Source organism: Malaclemys terrapin, chromosome 4, assembly GCF_027887155.1.
Source record: "Malaclemys terrapin pileata isolate rMalTer1 chromosome 4, rMalTer1.hap1, whole genome shotgun sequence".
Classification (NCBI taxonomy): domain Eukaryota; kingdom Metazoa; phylum Chordata; order Testudines; family Emydidae; genus Malaclemys; species Malaclemys terrapin.
The window spans coordinates 54471213-54493295 of NC_071508.1; the positions used below are offsets into that span (position 1 = coordinate 54471213).

A 22083-nucleotide genomic window follows, 5' to 3' on the forward strand; every position below is an offset into this window, starting at 1 on the left:
TCTTGTGCGAAAACAACGGCAGAACATCCATTGACATGAATGTATATAACATGGCATTAATTTATACACACTTACATGCGCTGCTGGCTGCTGGAGCCTTGGGATGGGATAGAGAGCCAAAAGCACAAACACCAGTTCATGCCAATACTTCCCACCCCTCTCCACAGCACAGACATAAATAAGCACTAACCCACCAGAAACATAACTATGGCCCCACCCCCTCACCAAATCAGTATGTACGAAAATAACGTCCTGCTTTGTCAACAGACACATGAAGAATGTGTTTCATGTGGACAGATGGACATTCCTAGCAGACCTGTGGCAGGAGCTGAAAACACTCTTCAGAAAACCCTTAGAAGTGGCAGGTCTGCCATAACAAAGCACTAGGAGGCTTTGCTGTGGGAACTCACAGGAGAACCTTTTTATAAGGACTACAACTAACAAATGAACACATTTGCACACCAGGATCACACAACGGAAACACTATGTTTCTATTTCAATAGGGGAGGAACTGAGTGTGTTTGGGGGCATTTACAGTGGGACAACCCAGGACAAATTCCACACTGGACAGGAGCAGAGAGGTGCACCTGTCCATACACTGTGTGGCATAGAAGGCCCTGAAGCCTGCGTTGGCTAAGGCAAGGAATTCTCAGCTCCCTGTTGTGCTTCAGTGCTGTTTCCCTGAGGCAAAGCTATTGTACCTTTTGTCTTTGCACTAGTTTTCAGGACTTGGCCTCTGGAATTTATTTGCTGATATCTGAAATCCATGTTAGTGGAAGCAGGTATCCAAATCCTGGCCAGATGCCAATGTGGGGGCTGTATTTTAGGTGTTCTTGCTGAATACCATGAAGCCAGCACACCTCTAGTATTTTATTCTCTAAAGAAGACAGGAACAGAAGGGGAGAGGAAGAGGCTGGAAAGGACAAGGGCTGAAGGGTCTAAAACCATTAGAGAACATCCCCCACCCCCTACTGAATCTGGAACTGAACCCATTATTCCTGGGGCAGGGAACATCAGGAAGAGCAAGGATGGTCTCATAGGTAAGGCAGTTAGAATGCTGCCCTGGAGAACTGGATTCTATCCTTGTCTCTGCCTGGGCTCCTATGTGATGCTAGTCAAGTCACTTACACTATACTTTCTACAGGTGGCCAACGTGTGTCTCTTAGTTTCTGAGTACTCAATTTGAGACTCCTGGGGTCTGATCTGCAGAAGTGCTGAGCACTGACAGCGGTAACTGAGGTCAATGGGAGCTTTGCACTGAACATATGAAGTGCTATAAAATGCAAAGCATTCTGAAAAAACAGGCCCTAAACGCCTCAAATTGGGCACCAAAAATTAGTGGACACGTTTGAAAATTTTTGACTTTAATCTCTGTGCATCAGTTCCTCATGTGTAAAAAAGGAGTAATACCACTTCACCTCACAGGTAAGTTGTGAAGATAATTTCTTTAATGTATGTAAAACACTAAGAGACAAGAGCATCATAGAAAAGCAGGTGAGGACATTAATAATTCTGTATTCAGTGCAGGGTTGGGACGATGTGCAGCAAAAATGGCATGGGACACACACATTGGATGATGAAAAAATATACATTGACTAGCAACCCAGTTAGCACCATCCATTCTGTGCACTGAATAAGGCAGGAGTCCTGTGGAAAAAATAGTACATGATTGTGTAAATTAAAGTCTGTATCATAGTGCATATGCACAAAAGGGGGCAAATTAAGATTGCACAGGCAACCTTAATTCAGGCATTTCCTAACTTTTGAGTGCTTGATTTTGCAACCCTAATATTCTTTTAACGTCGTTTCTTTGGATGTAACATTAGTAGGGCCCTATCCAAATTCATGACCATGAAAAACAGGTCACGGACCGTGTAATCTGGTCATCGCCCATGAAATCTGGTCTTTTGTGTGCTTTTACCCTATACTATACCGATTTCATGGGGGAGACCAGGTTTCTCAAATTGGAGGTCCTGACCCAAAAGGCAGTTGCAGGGGGGGGGTCACGGTATTGCCAGCCTTATTTCCATGCTGCCTTCAGAGCTGGGCATCCAGAGAGTGGCGGCTGTTGGCCAGGAGCAGAGCTATGAAGGCAGCACCAAAGTAAGGGTGGCAATACCATACCATGCCACCCTTACTTCTGTGCTGCTGCCTGCAGAACTGGGCGGCTGGAAAGTGGTGGCAGTGACTGAGGGCCCAGCTCTGCAGGCAGCAGTGCAGAAGTAAGGGTGGCAATACCGTACCATGCCATCCTTACTTCTGCGCGGCTGCTGGCAGCAGCTCTGCCTTTAGAGCTGGACTCCTGGCCAGCAGCTGCTGCTCTCCAGCTGCCCAGTTCTGAAGGCAGCGCCGCCACCAGCAGCAACACAGAAGTAAGGGTAGCAGTACCGCAACCACCCCCCACAACCTCCCCCACACACAACTCCTTTGGGGTCAGGACCCCTAAAATTACAACACCATGAAATTTCAGATTTAAATAGCTGAAATCATGAAATTTATGATTTTTAAAATCTTATGACCGTGAAATTGACCAAAACAGACTGTGAATTTGGTAGGACCCTAAACATTAGAGAAGACAAAGTTAATGTGTGTCTTGCACTTGAAGTGGTGGGTTTGGAGGGTTGTGAAGATTTAATGTAGTATTTCTTTGAGGTCCACAGGACAGATAAGTGCAAGGTCAAAAACTATGATCATTAACCTATAGTTAACCTATTAACTTTGTTATATATTTACTATGAACTAAACCAGTATAATTGTAACATGGAATTTTATTAAATGAATAACTTGCACAATAAAATTAATGGCCTTTCTCCACAGCTTGCAGCTCTATTTCCCAACTTTGTGTATCCTATTCCATGTCTGGTTAAGGAGAGTCAAACATATATAAATACAATGATCTACATTTTCTAAAGTGACGTGTGATTTTGGGAGCCCAATTTGAGACACTTTAAAAGGCCCTGATTTTGAGAAAATACTGAGCAGACACTCTTGGAAAAATCAGGCCTCCTTAATACATCTCAAGTTGGATACCCAAAAATTGAGATAACCAAAATCACTAGTCACCTTTGAAAATTTAAGCTATTCCATTTATATGTGTTTGAGTTCTTAATTCAATTAAATATCCTTAGCTATTGCTTTTTTTCCCCCCCCATTTTCCAAAAATTGATTTTGTTTTTAATGGAGCTGAAATTAACATGGCTCTTTGTTTTTTATACTTGTTTGTTCATCAGCATTGTTGATTATTTCACACGGCCACAACTCAGGAGATGAGGTTTGCGTGAGTCAATTAACGCTGCTGTAGAGCAGAGCCCAGGGGAGAAGCTCACATATGGCAAGATATGATGTGCAATTTGCTATTTTTTAATTTCTCAGTCAGAGAATGCTGGCCTGTTTAATATTTAGAAGCCAGAGGACATTCCTGATCACATTAGGATGTTTTTAAGGTAGGTCAAATTTGGAATTTCAGTAATTTGATATTATTTCAAGTTTATAAATGCCTTATGTGCCAAATATCTTAACTTCTTGAACATATACAGCAGTGAGATTTAAAAATCAAGACCTTTTTGCTATATAAAATTTTCTTTCACTATTCATTTCCTTAACCTGAATGTTACAGCAGAAAATCAGTAGATCTAAAAATAGTACATTAAAAGACTGCCAATGTTAGGTCCAAATTTTGCCCCCAGTGACATCTGTGGAACCCATGTGGAAGCATAGGAGGGCAGAATTTGGGCCAAAGTGTTTAATGTTTATTATAAACATTTCATGATAACCTACGTTAGACATGAAAAAGTCCTGTTAGGTCATCGTGTTCAGTTCTTTTCTTCTGTTCAACTATGGTCTGCCCCATGTTAATTTTAAATATGGAAAATACCATAATCATATATTCACCAAATAATATAGATCAGTCAATTAATAGCAGTGTGCCCTATCACCCCCTTCTCCAAGCTACCGGAGAGGATACCTCAGCAATGTTTCCTTGCAGAGTTTTTTCACTGCAGTCATTTCAGGGGGCGGAGGAGGGACACACGCAAGAACAGACCACAAACCCAGCATGCATTCTAAGGGTCAGTTGGAGGCCTGGGCCATCTATGTGGAGGTCATGTGTCTCTACCCTTATTCTGTGTCCCTAGTGTCTTTCCCTCCCTGCCCCCACCAGCACTCTGCCAACTCATCTGCAACAGAACCTGAAAAAGGGTACTTCTGTTGACCCACCCTGTAACACACAGCTGTTGGCAGGATGGAATATTCCCTTTTCATTGTTCTGTGTCTGCTCCATTAATGCACATTCCTCTATAGCATTACCCTTCTATGCAGAAGCTTATTCAAGTCCTCCTGATTGCCACTGACCTTCTCCACACCAACAATCTTTCTAATAAATCAGCTATTCTTTCTCCCAGACCACTAAGAAGAGTCTTTCTTCTGATCAAATTTCTTCCAGTCACTGTTTGCCATGTGTCAGGGGAAAAACAACCCATTGATAAGTTAGGTCATTGTGACTCACTAGCAACTGACAGGAAGGGGGAGCAATGGCCCCAGGAACTGGCAGTACAAAATGGATCCACTCATCTTTACATAACAGATTCAAATCTAGATTGGTAGCAACTGAAACTCATGACCATCTAATGTCCTTGTGAAATGAGCTTGGTCTCTCAGTGTAACTCCAAAGTGTCCACATCACCAGTTTGCTGGCAATCTCAGAAGAGGCGCCAACAACTGAATAGGACATGCAAACTGAAGTACCACATTACTGCTAGAGGTGGTCCCTACAGGTCAGGTTAGGGGCATAAATAGCAGAATGGTCTAGGGAAGCTTGGACTGTAGTTGCCCGTGCTGTCGCCTATTGTAAATAAACCAAGGACATCAGGGATCAGAGCGGTCAATCAGGCACTTTTTGAGCACTAAAATTCACTAAAAGTAAACAGGGAAAGGGTAACTGACTGTTCTTTTTGTCTCTGACAAGTGCTTTAATTTCTCTTTATTAAAATTTATGTGGAGACTTTTTTCCTCAGCAGTCATTTGCAATAGCTGGAACCTTAGTGCTGCTGATTTTTTACCACCTTCTCTCACTCACACAATCTCTCCTTTTCTTTGATCGTACAGAGCAATGCACAATCTTTTTCAAAACATTTCTTAGTTTTAATGCTGAGAACGTTGCAATAACTCCCTAGTGCATTTACTGGCAGATAGTGTTGTAATTTAGACTACCCTAGTACTATGGACTACCCTGTCCATATATCTTTTAGGATAATTAGCAAACCAGATACTTAAGGAAAAGGAGTCATTTTTATTGCAATCTTTTATTTTATTAACAGACTCCCAAAATGGATACAGTGATGCTTACAGTGCTTTTGTGCTTTTTGTGCAGATTATAACAGATGCATGATAAGCTATGCTATACTGTTATATTACATAGCATTAACATGAACGATAAATTCACTTCTAGCATACTTTTTAATTAAACTTCACTCCTATTATTAAATTCAAATTATACCAACCAAGAATATTGGTTCAAAGTAATTTTACATCATACATGGGGCTTCCGAATAGACATTTGTTTTGATTGGGGTGGAAAGGCAAATTAATTCATTGTTCTGGTTCAGAAATCATACTTGGTGTAGATGAGTGAACAATGATGAAAGATGTGAGGTAGCCAGATCTTAGCATTCAAGCAGTTATGAAAACTAACTTTCCAGCTCCCTCCTACATATGTAGAGGAGGAAACAGGCTAGACACTTACGGTACGTCTCCAATGCATACTCTTTTCAGCAGTGTGTAGAGTACATAGACTACATGCTCCCGCCCAGCACAGGTATAAATAGCAGTGTAGATGGGGAAGTGGGGGGCAGGGAGTGCTTAGGTGAGTAAAGACACACCTGAACCTGCTGGGTATATACTTTACATAGCTATCTACTCAACCAAGCAGTACATCCCCCCATCTACACTATTTTTTAAGTGTAACTCCCATCCTGTTCCTTAATACAGATAACAATATTCCTAAGGCCAGATCATCCCAGAAGATGCATGCACATCTCCTAGCCAAGTCAACAGAAGTTGTGTGTTACTCTCCTGGGTTGATCAGATTTCTGGCATCTAGATTACAGAATCATCCTGCCTGGGCTCTTTTGGTCAATTAATAGCATACTGCTACACAAGGGTGGAATAAGGCTAACCAGTGCCTGTATTCATCAACATTTTGGGACCACCAGCAGTGTCTTCCTTCTAGTTCCCACCCTCCTTCCCCTTCAGGTCATTCAGATTTCCACCCCAGTCCTACTTCCTAGACACACTTTCCTTCCAGCCACCCCTTACTACTTGAACTTCCTCTTAAGCAAGGCAGGTCAGATCCCCCTAGCAAGCAGCTGACCAGCAGCATTCAGATTCCTATTCAATCTCAACCTACAGCTTGGCCCTAGACTTATTGCTTTGTCCACAGCATCTCTGACCATGATGTTCAGAATCCAAGGATCCCACTGTAATCTACCACTGGTACTCCATCAAACTGCTGAAAGTGATAGTTTTCGCATTTAACCTTCAGAGAGAGACAGCGACAGAGAGAGAGAGAGAGATGGTAGGCCATTTTATAGTCTAAAAACTGTTGAATACAGATAGATGAGAAAGACAGGAAACAGATGGATCCTTGAACCTGTTCTGACATTTTTTATCCAATGGACATGAAGCAGGGAGGCAAAAATAATCAGACACTCATATAATATATAATGCCAGCATGTAGGTACAAATGATGCCTAACACCTGTATTCTTTTTAAATAAGCCTGAACATCTCAGGTAACGTGTACCTGGAATCAGAGTTGGAGTTAAGTATGGACCAAATTTAAAATCCAGACAAGTGAGGAGTAGTCAACTGATCCTTTGCTAAACCGTCTGAATGTTATGAATTAGAGTAACCCATTGCAGGGGTTACCAAACAGCAAATTTTAAACGCACACACACACACACACAAACCCTGAGGCAGAAAGTAACATAGGGAAAGAGTACAAGAAAGTTCCACAAAAGGTGTCACTGGAGAAATGGCATTGGTTGTTTCACAAAGAGGAGGAAACAAACAATGTTGTACTTTTAATCTCCTCCAAAACCAATTAGGAAATGCTTCTCATTCCCTTAAATACTTACATACAAGATACTGTCCATGCAATCAGGAAAAAAAAGCTATTTAACTGTTCTTGGTCTGTTTAAAAGGATAGTCAGTGTAAAGGCCTGCTGTTAGAAAGTGAATAATAAGGGACTGTAGTAGAAAAGGAAAAGGATCCCTGCATACCATCCTCTGGATACATATTCACCAATACACAGCAAGAGCTAACACTCTGATGGAAATAAAGGAAAATAAAACGTTACAGTGATTCTTAAATCTTGTCTGACCCAAAACTGAAATGATGACACTTTTCTTATAAAACATCACTCTACCAGTGCATGCTGTCGTATCAACAGTATACACACCCGCCCAGATTTGGCTTTACAGTTCAAATCTGAAAAGGAAGATACTTTATGACTTTTTATTCATGGGTTGTGAAATCTATTTACTGTATGAGACTTCCAATGTCACTTCCTCTCTCTCAGGTGAACCTTGTGGGGTAAAGAACGATGTTAAATGTTTTCAAATATATTTTGTTGCTGCTCACAAAAAGTGTAATATGCCTGAAAACAAGTATAGAATTTCACAACACAGCTTTTCAGAGGAGCAGATATACCAAGCACGCAGGTGTCCCAACATAAAAAAAAAAACAAAACAGTGAACTTTTGCTAATAAGTCAATGGGGCAAAATATGACAAGTGCCATAATGCAACCATTCTGTAAGGAAAATTCTTCTCTTTGGGTGTCCTGAAATCAACCGGTCATCTGCTTGGCTCCATCATGTGCCTCACCTATTTTAAAACATTTTACATGCAAACTTTATACACGTGAAGGGGTGGCAAAATATCAGCAGTCAGCCTCTTCTGAGAAAAATAAGACATAAAAGCCTGACATTGCTCTGCACTTAATTAGGTCTAACACAGCGACAAGTAAGTTTCTGATTTATAGTAAACCTGATGTTCACAGAGCAAACTACATGCTCAGTTCAAAGATGCTGATCATTTCATACAGAAAAAGGATTCTGCTTTGTAATTGTACATAATATTAATATTTGAAACATTCTTAAGGGTGATTGTACCTATTAAAATTGTATGTGTGGAATGAGAAATAAATGAACTGGTGTTGCATTTTTAAAGGATCAGGTTACTGTTGATTAAAGCCTTGTCTACATTAGTATTTCAAATTTCCCACTGGTGCAGTTCCATTGGTGGTAGAAACAGTGGGAGCGCTAGTGTAGACAGGCTGCCAGCAGCCACCAACATTTAAATTACTATGTCATTTAGACCAGCTCTGCATAGAGTTAGACAAGACTGTGGTTAAAATGCTGATAGATAGCTGGCATCAACTCCCCCAGCTTTGCTACCACTAGCAGCAAATTGGAAGGAAAACGTCAGCAGAGATGCAGTGCAAAAGTTAGCAGTAGCAGGAAAGACTGAGGTGTAGGTCTGAGAGAGACACATAATATGTTGATATGAATGTTACCATTGACTCATCTTTCATCTTGATGACATAGTGACAGGCAGGTGGTAAGGGGAAAGAATAAAAAAGCACTAGGAAAAGGGGTGTAAGGGAGAGAGACACATACCAGGATGGGGGAGCAGAGGGAGAGAGCACAGTACTAGAGGCTGGTTAAATGGATATAAGTAGGATGGAATGGGAAGCAACAGAGAGTCGAAGGCCAGGGGAGAAACAGGCACAGTGGAAAAAGGGGGAAACAGAAGAAAAATGGGCAAAGTCCCTTGCAAGCTATTGAGCTCAGTGGAGCGGGTAAGCAGTGATGCAGAAAGAGCTGGGGAGAGGAAGACAGCAAGCACTCAAGATACAAAGGGGGAGGCTTGAAAAAGAAAAATAAATCTTTTAAAGAAGGAAAAATTCAACTGAGGGAAAACGTGGACACTGAAAAGGAATGAAGAAAAGACAGAAGCAAGGAACAAGGTAAAAGAATGCTTGGAGCTACAGTAAGGGGTATTTGTAGTTTAAGAATAGGTTTGTCTGCTCAAACTCTGGCACTTACTGATTTAATGGAGGCTTCTCCAGTCTTTGGGATCCTAACAAGGGTAGAGTCACAAGCCCTTTCCAATCCCCGCACACCAAACTGGATGCTATATTTCACCCAGAAAATCTGACAGGTAAACTTGGAAATTTTATCGGGTGTGTTTATCGGGGCTGTTATCACCTAAGCTTGCCAGGGAGAAAGGGGAGGCCAAAACCCACAATAATCTTTCCAAGGCCTGCGAGATGAACCCTCCCCAAAGCCATAATGCAAATGTGATCATTTGTTAGCACACAGGTGAGAAGTGCTGCTCAAGGAGCTGCACCAGCGTTCCCCAGCCTGTAGGATGTAGTGGGGTGGGGAACAGGTGCATCCCTGCAGCAAGTGCCGCTTCCTATGTGCCTGGAGGTACCAGTGACCTCCTCCGCTAGCACTACTGCACGTGTGCCAGCTTCCTCTTTGTGGGATAAGAAGGAGTGCCGAAACAGGAGCAGCAGTAATGCAGCTTGTAAGCCCTGTTCCCACCTGCTCTGCGACCAGGGGGACAATATCATCTGTCTCCCCTTCCACTACTGCTAAGGAAGGCAAATACTACCTCCCAGCTAAGGGAGGACAAGAAGAAGGGAAAGAACACTGGAGGACAGAGAAAGCAATCATTTAAAATAGGGTGTCCAGATGTCCCAATTTTATAGGGACAGCCCCGATTTTGGGGGGCTTTTTCTTATATTAGCACCTATTACCCCCCACCTCCGTCCTGATTTTTCACACTTACTGTCTGGTCACCCTAATTTAAAAGAAAACCAGAACTGTACATACAGGATGGAAAAAGATCGAGAGACCACTAGGAAAAGGAGAGAGAATGGACTACGAACAGATGAGATATGGCAACTGCAACAAAGCACAGCATGCCAGGACAAGGCAGAGTTTGTGTAGAGGGGGCTCAGCACTGATCCACCAAACAGGCGTGTTCAAATCAAAAAGGCTGGGAATCACTAAGCTCCACAGAATTGGGTACCCACGTAATTTCTCAGGAGAGTGGGAAGTAAATAATTCTCCTGACTTTAAAGGTAAATGTTACTTATTGTACAGTGCCAGCACTGTAAAAATGATATACTCCTTTGATGTGGGGCAGTAAATTTTCAGGTTCCCATGGTTCAAAAGAGCAGCGGTGGCAGATTGTCAGCATGTCTGCTGGGCTTCTAAAAATTCTATATATGTTATAAAAGGGCTTATTTGAGCACAGAACACAGGCACCCTCGACACTGTATCAAGTCAGTGAAAGAACTTCATTTTGCAGCTATGCAACTACTGTGATCAGGTAGGACTGACCTGAGGTTGGCTAATGATGCAGCCACAGCTCTAACAGAGTGAGTTCCGACATGCCCTTCAAGTGACTGTCTCACTAAAGGAAAAGAATGAGCAATGCGAGTTAATAGCCCACAAGAGATAGGTCAGATTGTGGCCTAAAGAACTAACACGTTGGTGTCATGAGACTCAGAAATCCGGATGGACTTTGTAAGAGGCTTTGTCCGCTTCAAATAAAAACAGAGAGACTGTTAGATCCAGTATGTGGAACAGGGCTTTGCTGAGACAATCAAGACTGCATAGGAAAAATACTGGAAGGGCTGCCTGGTTAAAGTGATATTCTGGTAGAATTAAAATCAGATGAATATAGAAATTTATACTCTTATCAAATTTAGTATAGTCTGGAGAATTTATATCTTTGAACTCATTCTATGTCGTAAGATAAAAACACCAACCAGAAGATTAACACTCCATATAAACATACTTAAACATACAGGATCTATCTATAGGCTTCAGAGAGAATTTGGGTGGTTTTTCATTGTGTTGATATTGAATGATTCAACAGAGATTTTAACGGATTTATCATAAATTTTTTTTAAATGTCCTGATTCCTGCACAATCTGTTTGAATTTTATTGGATTGTTTACGACCCAAATAGAAACAGTTGAAAATGTGTGACATCTAGGTTCTGACAAGAACAAAAAAACTCAAGTATTTTTGTGGGGAACAAGAGAAAAAAAAATCTATTTGGTCCCCCAATACACAGTGAATGTCCTGAGCATAAGTGATTGAATAACTTGTAATATAAAGTTTGTCTAGTTTTCTCCCCCAGTGGAGCAATGTGAAGGTCTACAGGTGAGACTTACCTTCAGAGAGAGGCACTGAATTTTGAACGATAGAATACAATCTTATTTTACACAACAAGCCTTAGCTTAACAGCACACTTCACTGTCCTTTTGAACATTAAGATAAATTACGATGTAAAGGCCATTATTCTAACATCTGCTTTTATTTAAGTATTTCATCAACACATCAGAAGTTTATCAGCAAGAACCACAGCAATTTCATCATACTTCAAAAATACATCTCCCATTTGTCAAGTTTAAAATAAGTTTTGTAAGCAATCTACGGTGACTTAAAATAGCAGTAACAAATTTCATTGACCCAAGTATTTGTGCTGTAATGCCTAGAGCAACTTTATAAGCAATTTCCTAGAAAATTCTTATAGTGCAAAGGGCACGCTGTTATTCGGAACCCCCCCATTACAGATTCTGGCCTCTCATTTTTTCCCCATATATGTTTGTGACAAAACTAATGAATCTAAAGTAAAACACAGCAAGTGGATTCATATTAGTGAGCTACTCACATGCACAGTGCCTGCTAGTGTAGAACAAATAAGTTACATACCTATTTAGACAATTTGATAATCTGCAGTCTCACAACAATACTATCAGTGGATGTCTTCTTACAGGTTAGGAGTTCACACTGCTTTGGAATCTTCTTCAGTGTTAGAGGAAAGCCAGAGCTTTCTGCTGATTACAGGGCTCAGGAGAGCAAAAAGGTTAACAGTTCAGGATGTACATGTCCATTTTTATGCAGTGTCCTCATTTTGGCACAAGTAAGTTGCCCCATTTGTATGTTGTTCAAAGTTGATGGAAACCCTATGATTTCTTTTTGGTTCTAAGTGTGGTAGCGGGTTTTGGTATGTTTTTATTTCCCGTTCCTTGGCTTGAAGACATAGAGGACTTTTCTGTCTCCCCCTTCTTTTCTTGACTGTCCTGATTTCGCCTTGAATTTGACACTGGAGATACTGACCTACCTGCAGAGGACTATAATTAAAAAAGAAGTTTAATATATATGTGTTTTTATGTTAACAAAATAACGGTAGACATCATAGTACAAAAAGCAGATGAGTTATGTAGTGGTACCATGCCAGTATTATTCTACATCAATGTAAGTTATAAAAAAGTAGTTAAAGACAGTAAAGGACATTATAAGTGCAAGAGAAGCTAATCTATGAAAAATGCAATTCTTATCTTCTTCTGTGGTATTCTTGCACAGCTTTCATTCCACTAATCTAAAATCCCATGCTTTGGGGACAACACTACATTCTTAATACCTGTTTAGGACTACTTACATCCAACTGTAATTACCTGATATTAGTCTTCACTAGCCAGACTTCTGTACCAAGATTTATTATTTTAAGGAATATAATAATCACTATTATTGTTATTCAATTATCATAACAATCCAAATACATTTTAAAGCTCTTATCTTTATCCTTTATAAATGTGTAATTAGGACTATTTTTTCTGTTCTGCGTCTTGATTAAAACTTGGCCAATGCATGAGCGTACCAATATTCTTTAGTTCTCCAAGTCTTATTCTCTAATTTCCAGGTTTCTCTCCTTACTAGAACTGATTTTTTAAAAAAACCTGCTAAACCGATAAAGCAGTCAACAGCCATCCCATAAATACTGTCACTAGAAAAGGTTCAGAAAAGGGCAACAAAAATGATTAAGGGTTTGGAGCGGGTCCCATATGAGGAGAGATTAAAGAGGCTAGGACTCTTCAGCTTGGAAAAGAGGAGACTAAGGGGGGATATGATAGAGGTATATAAAATCATGAGTGATGTGGAGAAAGTGGATAAGGAAAAGTTATTTACTTATTCCCATAATACAAGAACTAGGGGTCATCAAATGAAATTAATAGGCAGCAGGTTTAAAACAAATAAAAGGAAGTTCTTCTTCACGCAGCGCACAGTCAACTTGTGGAACTCCTTACCTGAGAAGGTTGTGAAGGCTAGGACTATAACAGAGTTTAAAAGAGAACTGGATAAATTCATGGTGGTTAAGTCCATTAATGGCTATTAGCCAGGGTGGGTAAGGGATGGTGTCCCTAGCCTCTGTCTGTCAGAGGGTGGAGATGGATGGCAGGAGAGAGATCACTTGATCATTGCCTGTTAGGTTCACTCTCTCTGGGGCACCTGGCATTGGCCACTGTCGGTAGACAGGATACTGGGCTAGATGGACCTTTGGTCTGACCCGGTATGGCCGTTCTTATGTTCTTATGTTCTTAAATCTCAATCATTTTATTTTTACTTTCTGACAAAGTGCAGTTAACTATTGTAAGAGCACTTCTTGGGCCAGAGTCTCAGCTAGTACAAATCAGCTGATGACTTCAATGGAATGATGCCAATTTACACCAGATGAGGAACTAGCCCTTAATGTTTATCTTTATATATTCTAATTTTTATTTCTGCAAAAATCTCATCCTTCACTCACTTGTGCTGTATCCTTTTAAGTCAAAGAAACATTAACATAGATAACATAGGATTTACCACAAAATTTTAAAAACTAGGTGCTTCTTTAGGAATCCATACCTAGGAACCTACAACAAGTGGCCTGATTTTCCAAGATGTTAGGCACACAAACTACCACTGATTTCAATCGGACGTGCTAGGTCTTCAAGCATTTTTGTTTCATAACAGAAATCATTTGTAAATCTTATCGCAAAACAATATTTTAAAAAGTGAATAAAAACTCACCTGTCTCTAGTTAAACACTATTTTTTCTCTTATTCTAAAAGTGTCTTAAAATAAAATGTCAGCAAAGAAAACATAAAACTACGTAAAACTGAAGATAATTGGAAAAAAGAGTTTCTGAGAGAACACTTACAGCAATGGATGGCTTCGGGGCTATACTCTTTTTTTTAAGTGTCCCATTTGGTAAAGCATTTGAGTTATTTTTTTTCTTGTTGACCTGTGAAAGAAAAATCAAGTGGTTGGAGTAATAAACCAAGTATACTTAGGAGGTTAGAAAAGGGCCTACAATATGTCTACACTGTGATAAAAGACCTGGGCTGGAGCCTGGGCTCTGAGACTGGTGCCAGGCACTTTTTAATCGTAGCGTAGACATACTGGATAGCCTCAAACACAGCTCTTTTGAGAGGCAGATAGATTGGTTAAATATTTAACTGGCAAAAGTTAGACCCATTTATGAAACTTTTTATATACATTTTTTACTTGCAAGTTTACTATCAGTAAACGTCGTACACAGCTCAGCTCTTCCGTGTGTGTTAAGCACACCTTTCCCTTATGGCAAAATCCAGCTCCTTCCTCCAGTGGGGACCCCAGATCAAATGGTCTTGGGAATAGTTCCACTGTATGGACAAGAAGCGGTTAGCATTTGGGGAGCCCAGCTCTGCATAGCTTGTGTATGTGTCTCTAGGCAGTTGGTTTGGAGGAACATGGTGATCTTGAGGAGCGTGTACTCCTCCAATCCACAAGGCATTGCCACCAACCCTCTTCCCCCATTGCAGCAGGTGCGAAGTAGCAGCAGGAGCTACCACAGCATTGAGGCTACAGTTGCAGCTGAGGAGCAGCTCTGCAGTTTGAGTGAGGAGATAATTTCTTTTCCATATCCCTATTGAACTGCCTATGCAAAGTCCAGTTATTCAGGGGGGTGGAGGAGCTTCTAATTCAAACAAGAATATTCTGCTCTGATATAGTCACAGCACTGCAGCTCCATATCCAAGGCTGATTCTCTGCTAAGTGGAACCGTTTCCAGAGCGGGCACTATACTGTAGAACAGTGAAGACTTCAACATGCTGCATAGGAACAGTCTGCATTTTGATCAATAAATCTAAGAGACAGAGAGGTCATAGCTAATGCAGAACCACCAGCATTTGCACTATGGCTTTTAGTCTCTTCAGGCCAGGGATTCAGCTGCATGCTATGAAAAGTCAACACTTTAAGCAACAAGTCATCTGAGAAGTCAAAGCAATGCTTATTATAAGCATTATTCCTTGGGCTTCACTATGTTACTAGTGGTTTATACATGTGTTGCTTGCGAACTATTGTTTACCTTTTCCTTCACTTCCCCCAGGATGGTTTCTTGTGACTCCGACTTACAGAATGCAGAAGGAATGTGGAAGAAAAAAATGGAGTGTCCATCAGAGATTCTTCCTCATCTGCCCATATCATCAGTTTCTTAATATCCTATTCCTTTTCTGTTAAGTTTCTGCACACACACCAGCTTAAGGGAGTGAACAGGAGCAATAGATTCTTAAGGAATTGGTATTCTGGGTCAGTCTGGTTTTATTTCTCTTCAGAGGGTAACTGTACAGTACACAGCTCATCCTGTATCCTTGTATTTATTCAGATTCTGTACCCTATGTATAAATCTTTCACTAGGTTCCAGCGATCCTCTATGGCACTAGGTCATGTTCACCATTCCTTACCTTACCGATGTATTGACCCTTAATAATACTTAGCACTTATATAGTGTTTTATTTGTTCAGAGTATTGCACACATACCTGTTTTGTTGGTGTACAGGGTTTGCTGCTCCCACTCTCTGTTTCAGTTTCTGCACCAACCTCTGAGTTGCCATTGCTGCTAACAGGACTTTCCTGCTCTTCAATCATGTTTTCCTGATTCAATGCAGTAGATGGACTATTCAGTTCTTCTTCCACATTGCAAACTTCACCAATGTCCAGGTTGTTATTCCATTCCTTCATCAGCTCTAGGACATTAAATGGTCTCTGGACAATATGTGTTTCACCCTATATGGTAACAATTGGGGGGTTTTTTTGACTTATTGACTCTAGAACACACAACATTAGAAAATTTAACACCAAAGTAATTTGCCTATTTGCTATAAGAATAAGAAGTAGAATACATGAATCCTTACTCCAAGTCCTCGATCTAATTGCTAGACACACTATGTCAATTAAGAGTTCTGACTAAGACTTTATCTTTTTATACTTGAGTGATAGTGCCTGGAATGAATTTCTTTTGTGTGAAATAGGGCACATGTGCAGAGTAAACTAGGAATGGATTCATTTACTTAAATCTGCAATTAAATGTGGGCAAAATGGATGGCACAAACACTAAACTAACTACCTCATTTGCAGGCATAATCAGGCAGTTAAATATGTAAGTACATTGAATTGTACCCACAAAATCAGGCTGAGTTTAGGCCTTTTAAAAAAAATCTAGGCCTTAAAGAGCTCCAGATAATTATATAGCACATAAAGAGAAGTGGGAGTTTGTATTCTGACAATTTTTAAGAAGTGGAATCATTTAAGTTAATTGTCTGTGTTGGCTCATTTGAACACCTGTTGAGTTTAATTGGCTAGCATCTGGTGCTAATTGTGGGTAAAGAGAGTCATGGATTACTAATTGGCTGTCTTTACATTGTTTCATTTTCTTTTGTCTTCCTTTTCAGCTTTTTCTGTTCGGGTTTTAAGAACGTGTGTTTCAGTAAGATTCAAGACACAAAATGAAGAGATGTCCAGTTATTTGTGAATAATGTAAGATGCGGTATTTCCTCCATGAAGACACCCAGCACATATCTAGAAGGACACACAGTTTCAGCTTAGTGAGCACCACCAGATTGCTGATCTTAAAAGCCTACTTGCCCCACTACAGAAAACTCAGGAAAATTAAAAGTTCATCAGTGAGAATTTTCAAGAGGAAGCAGAGAGGTCTGGAGTATGTTGATCAGAAACGACAGTGGGAGATAAAATCTGGGTTACAGTAAAAAGAATGAGTCATGGATATAACCAGGACTAACAATTTCACTAAATGCTTTTCAGTTTAACTGGTTCTATGAACTTGAGATTTAAAAAGAACAAAAACTCCCCTCAAAAACAATTAAAATATTGAAAAATACACTTCTGCACATAATAAGGGCAAGAGAACTGGGCACAAGAAAAAGCAATGGCAGAAGGGAACTCGATAGTTCAAAATATAGGCTCTGACCCTCTGACGATAAAAAGTGCCATGTATCTGCTGCAAGTGCTGAGTTCCCTCCATTCCTATAAGACTTCAAGTCATTAGGAGTTAACACAGGGCAGCACTTCTTTGGATGAAAATATGGGGGAAGTCATAACTGAATCTTTATAAGGAAACAAACTGTAAATTGCCAGGGTAGCACTCAAACACAGGCAAACTCCTGTCAGCTGTTGAGAAAGAGCCTGTCTTGAGTCACATTATAGAAATAACGGTGGAGTCTTCAAATCAGGTTGGCGATGTAGTAAGTTGAAGAAAAAGATGTCTAAACATGTACCGAAATGCTACTGACACCACCAGGAAAGTTGACAGAGGCAGCTAAAAACTTTAAATAGACTGATAAACATGGTGAACCCTGAGGAATTTTAGGGTTAAGAAGCTATGGAGCATTTTTTTTAAAACAACGAACAGAATAACTGTATAACCAAGCATGGGGGAGCAAGCATGTTGCCTCACACATACTTAATGTGACAAAAACACTCATTTTTATGATTTTCCATTCAGAGTGAAGTGAGAGACAATGATTAGCAAAGAGAACTCTGACTACATCTGTCAACATATAAGAGATATATTAATTAAAAAGGAGGCAGGACCTTCTCACCCACAGCAAATGCAATATAAACATAAAATAACTAACATGGGATAAACTTGCAAGGACAGCAATAAAATCAACTAGCAAACATAGTTCATGAAAGCAGAAGGGAAAGTAACTGGAAAAATTATTGTAGAGAGCACCGTACAACTGTTTCTCTTCTTGAAATGTGTTATTAATAAAATATACTATTTTGTGTCTAGTGGAAAAATGTGGAAACCAAGTTCTGAACTCAGTTGTAGCATAAAAGATGTCTGTGAGAGACCAGCTCCCATCTCTGTTTTAAATGCTTTGACCATCATCACTCTTTTCAAATGCATGCTCTATAGAATCACAGAAGTCACAGGGTTAAAATGATTGTCAGATGGGTCATTTAGTCTTTGTGTAAGCTGGTGAGCTATCTCACCATCCCAGGAAAGAACTAGTGCCATGCCTGAGTCTATTGCAGGCGTCTGCCTCTGGGCACAATTTATTGTTCAAACACAAAACTCGTAACACTAAAACAAAGCAATTTCCCTGACCAACACAGGATGCAGTCCACAGAGACTTTCCCCTGGCCTTTCTCAGCCCCCAGAAAAAGGACATACCTTTTCCTTAAATACCTGGTTGGGCTATGTGACAGACAGGTAGTCCTTATCCCTTTCCTGGACGTTTTACCCTGTCACATCATTCCTTTGCATTTTTCCAGAACTGATAATGTCATGATCATTACTCCTGATAGAGATGGACCAAGTCTAGTAGTAAGTATCAGTAATAATGGCAATTCCACCAACTCCCTTGGCAATCTGTCCCATTAGCTAAGCTGTTTTATTATTTAAATTTCCCCACATTCACTTTTTGTTATGTTCTCTTTAAGTATTAAATGGAGATATCCCATCTCCTAGAACGGGAAGGGACCTTGAAAGGTCATCGAGTCCAGCCCCCTGCCTTCACTAGCAGGACCAAGTACTGATTTTGTCCCAGATCCCCAAGTAGCCCCCTCAAGGATTGAACTCATAACCCTGGGTTTAGCAGGGCAATGCTCAAACCACTGAGCTATCCCTTGTAATTCATTATTGGTTTCTGTCCATCCGTCTAGCATCCATTTGATATATAGGGAGAGGTTTTTTTTTAAACCCAGCATTTTGTCACCTCCTTCTGGTCTGCTGTTTATTTGATATAGTTGTCCCTGTTTTCATCATCATAAATTCTATTAGGACTTTAATATCTGCTCTAATTGCAGACATTGTTCTTTCTTTCTTGGCTATGGAAGCCTTTGTGCCGCTTTGTCTATGTCTTCAGAGGTGGCCTTTCCATTTGGATTATATATTTTCCATCTTTCCAACCTCAGCTATTTACCATCCCCATCCTACTGGGGATTTTTCCAGTGACTTTAGGTCGTCTCTCTACCATGTCCACGTTTCATCTCTCTGCCACTCCCATGCACCAGAAGGGAGTCCACGGAGAGTTGTGCTTTGTGGCACAGAAGCAGGGTGGGCCTCCTGTTGTGCCTCCACATCCTGTTTCCTGTGCAGCAGAAGCACACAGGTTCCAAATGTGTTCAGGGCGGACTGCAGCTGCGACATGCGGGGAGGAAGACAGGATTAAGGACAATAATGTTTTTCCTTTGGTTATTTAATGAAGGGAGTGACTTCTCTGTAGGGCCCTGATTCAGCAGTCCTTCCCTATTTAGCTAAGCACTTAGCCTGAAATTTTAAAGGTATATATCTATGCATTCCAAGGCCAGAAGGGACCACTGTGAGCCTCCAGTCTGATTTCCTAAATAATATAGGCCATAAAATAGCCCCAACATAATTCCTAGGGAATAACATTCAATCTTGATTTAAAAATTGCCAGTGATGGACCCTTGGTAAACTGTCCCATTGGTTAATTACTCTCACTGTTAAAAGTGTACGCCTTACTTCCAGTCTGAATTTGTCCAGCTTCAACTACCAGCCATATTTGTTCCACAAGTTAGGAATTTATAGATTATAATATATAATAGAATATATAATAGAATAATAATAATAGATTATAATCAGGTCGCCTCTTAGCCTTCTCTTTTAAACTAAATGGATTGAGTCTATCACTATAAAGGATGTTTTCTAATCCTTTAATCATTCTTGTGGCTCTTCTCTGAACCGTTTCCAATTTATCAACATCCTTCTTGAATTGTGGGCATCAGAACTGAACACACTATTCCAGCAATGACTGCACCAGTGTCAAATACAGAGGTAAAATAACTCTCTACTCCTACTCGAGATTCTCCTGTTTTTGCATCCCAGGATCGCATTAGTTCTTTTGGCCGCATTGTAACATCGAGAGCTCATGTTCGGCTGACTATCCACCACAATCACCAAATCTTTTTCAGATTCACTGTTTCCCACGATAGAGTCCGTCGTGCTGGAAGTGTGACCAACATTCTTTGTTCCTAAATGTATATATTTGCATTTAACCGTATTAAAACACATACTGTTTGCTTGTGCCCAGTTTACCAAGTGACCCAGATGGCTCTGAATCAGTGACCTGTCATCTTTATTATTTACCACTCCCCCAATTTTTGGGTCACCTGAAAACTTTATCAGTGATGATGTTGTGTGTTCTTCCAGGTCATTGATAAAAATGTTAAGGACAGGGCCAAGAAACAATCCCTGGGCGACCGACTAGAAAAAGACCTGCTTGGTGACGATTCCTCCTTTACACTTACATTTTGAAACCTATCAGTTAGCCAGTTTTTAATTCACTAAATGTGCGTCAGGTTAATTTTATATCCCTCTTGTTTTTGAATCAAAATGTTGTGAAGTCAAATGCCTTACAGAAGTCTAAATATACTACGTCAACCCTATTATCTTTAGCAACCAAATGTATAATCTCATAAAAAAATATCATGTTAGATTGAGAGGCTCTATTTTCCATAAACCCTTGGTGATTTACATTAATTAGATTGCCCTTCTTTAATTCTTTACTAATTGAGTCCCATATAAGTCACTCCATTATTTTGCCGGGGATCAATGCTGACAGCCCTATAATTACCCTGGTCACCCCATTTACCCTTTTTAAAAATTGGCACACCATTAGCTTTTTTACAGTCTTCTGGAACTTCCCCAGTATTCCATGATTTATAAAAAATCAACATTAATGGTCTTGTGAGCTCCTCAGCTAGCTCTTTTAAAACTCTTGAATCTGGACCTGGTGATTTAGAAAGCTTAGAAGCTTTAGTAGCTTCTGTTTAACATCCTCCAGAGATACTAGTGGAATGGAAAAAGTGCGATCACCGTATGATGAGACTATATCATCTGTTTCTCCCCAAATAAAGAACAGGAATATTTATTGAACAACTCTGTATTTTCTGTATTATTATTTATAAATCTACCATTTTCATGGACCAATATCATTGCCGGGATTATTTGTGTACCTAAACTATTTAAAAAACTCTTTTAGTCATTGTTCTGCTCAATGTTGCAAAAACTAGCTGATTTTGGAGAATAAGTCTTGTTGAAGGTCAATATGATTTAGGCTCCTAAATCACTTTGGAAGCTCAGAGTTAGGCTCCTAACGCAGTTAAATTCATTAATTGCCTTGGGCAAGCCACAATTTCTCCGTGGCTCAATTTTCCCATCTATATAATAGATATAAATAATACCAATCTACTTTACAGGAATGTTATACGAGTAAATCAGTTATGACCTGATCCTTTAGCTTCCTTTCTGAGGCAATGCCTAAATACATTTAAAAATCTGGGCTTTAAGGCATTGTATAACTTTAGGAACATGCTTAAATGCCATTGACTTAAATGGGAGTGAAGCACACCTTTACGTAATCTGCAGAATAGGGATGGGTTTAAGCATGTGCTTAAATGTTTTGCTGAATTGGGGCCATAGATTAGATAGCAAAGGTTTTTTTAATGAAGATTGATTTTGAGAAGTTTGTAGCCAAAAGAAATGAAAAATCTCATTCTGTGTGTGGAAGTTTATACTCAGAAAAATGCTGTGCCTCCTGGTTCCGCATCAAGCAAGATAATGGACTGGTAATTTCACCAAAGAGAAATTGTATCACAGCACCAGAAAATGATAGAACATCCAAACTGTGGAAGAGTTCACCTTCAACAGTGCTCACAGACTGTACCAGGAAAAAAAACATGAATAGCAGGGGAAAATCCAAACCCCTTGTCTGAAAGGAAACAGCACCCTCTGCCAGTCTCAGTGCTGAGAAAAAACCTCAGACATTCTCAGTGGGCAGTGAAGCAAAACAGAGATGTAGTACCTTCGAGCTTAAAATATACAGTACTAGATAGAAAGGAAATGGAATATAGGTTATGTGCAAATATCAA

At 40.1% G+C, this 22083-nt stretch overlaps 1 protein-coding gene and 1 long non-coding RNA gene across 8 annotated transcripts in view; one reads left to right on the forward strand and one right to left on the reverse strand.

Moving 5' to 3' along the window:
* Window positions 1–8904: 8904 nt before the first annotated feature.
* On the forward strand, window positions 8905–15468 carry LOC128836999 (uncharacterized). Its single transcript, XR_008444874.1, has 2 exons — window positions 8905–9026; window positions 15275–15468. It is a non-coding gene; the product is annotated as an uncharacterized LOC128836999 (long non-coding RNA).
* The window catches only part of STK33 (serine/threonine kinase 33), an 84292-nt gene continuing 73584 nt past the window's right edge, over window positions 11376–22083 (reverse strand). For all 7 annotated transcript variants that reach the window (XM_054027780.1, XM_054027775.1, XM_054027777.1 and 4 more), the window contains exons 12-14: window positions 15706–15951; window positions 14066–14149; window positions 11376–12218 (exon numbers count right to left, since the gene is read on the reverse strand). In XM_054027780.1, coding sequence (XP_053883755.1) covers window positions 12051–12218; window positions 14066–14149; window positions 15706–15951 — 498 coding nt within the window. In that variant the 3' untranslated portion in view covers window positions 11376–12050. The remainder of the gene's footprint in view (window positions 12219–14065; window positions 14150–15705; window positions 15952–22083) is intronic.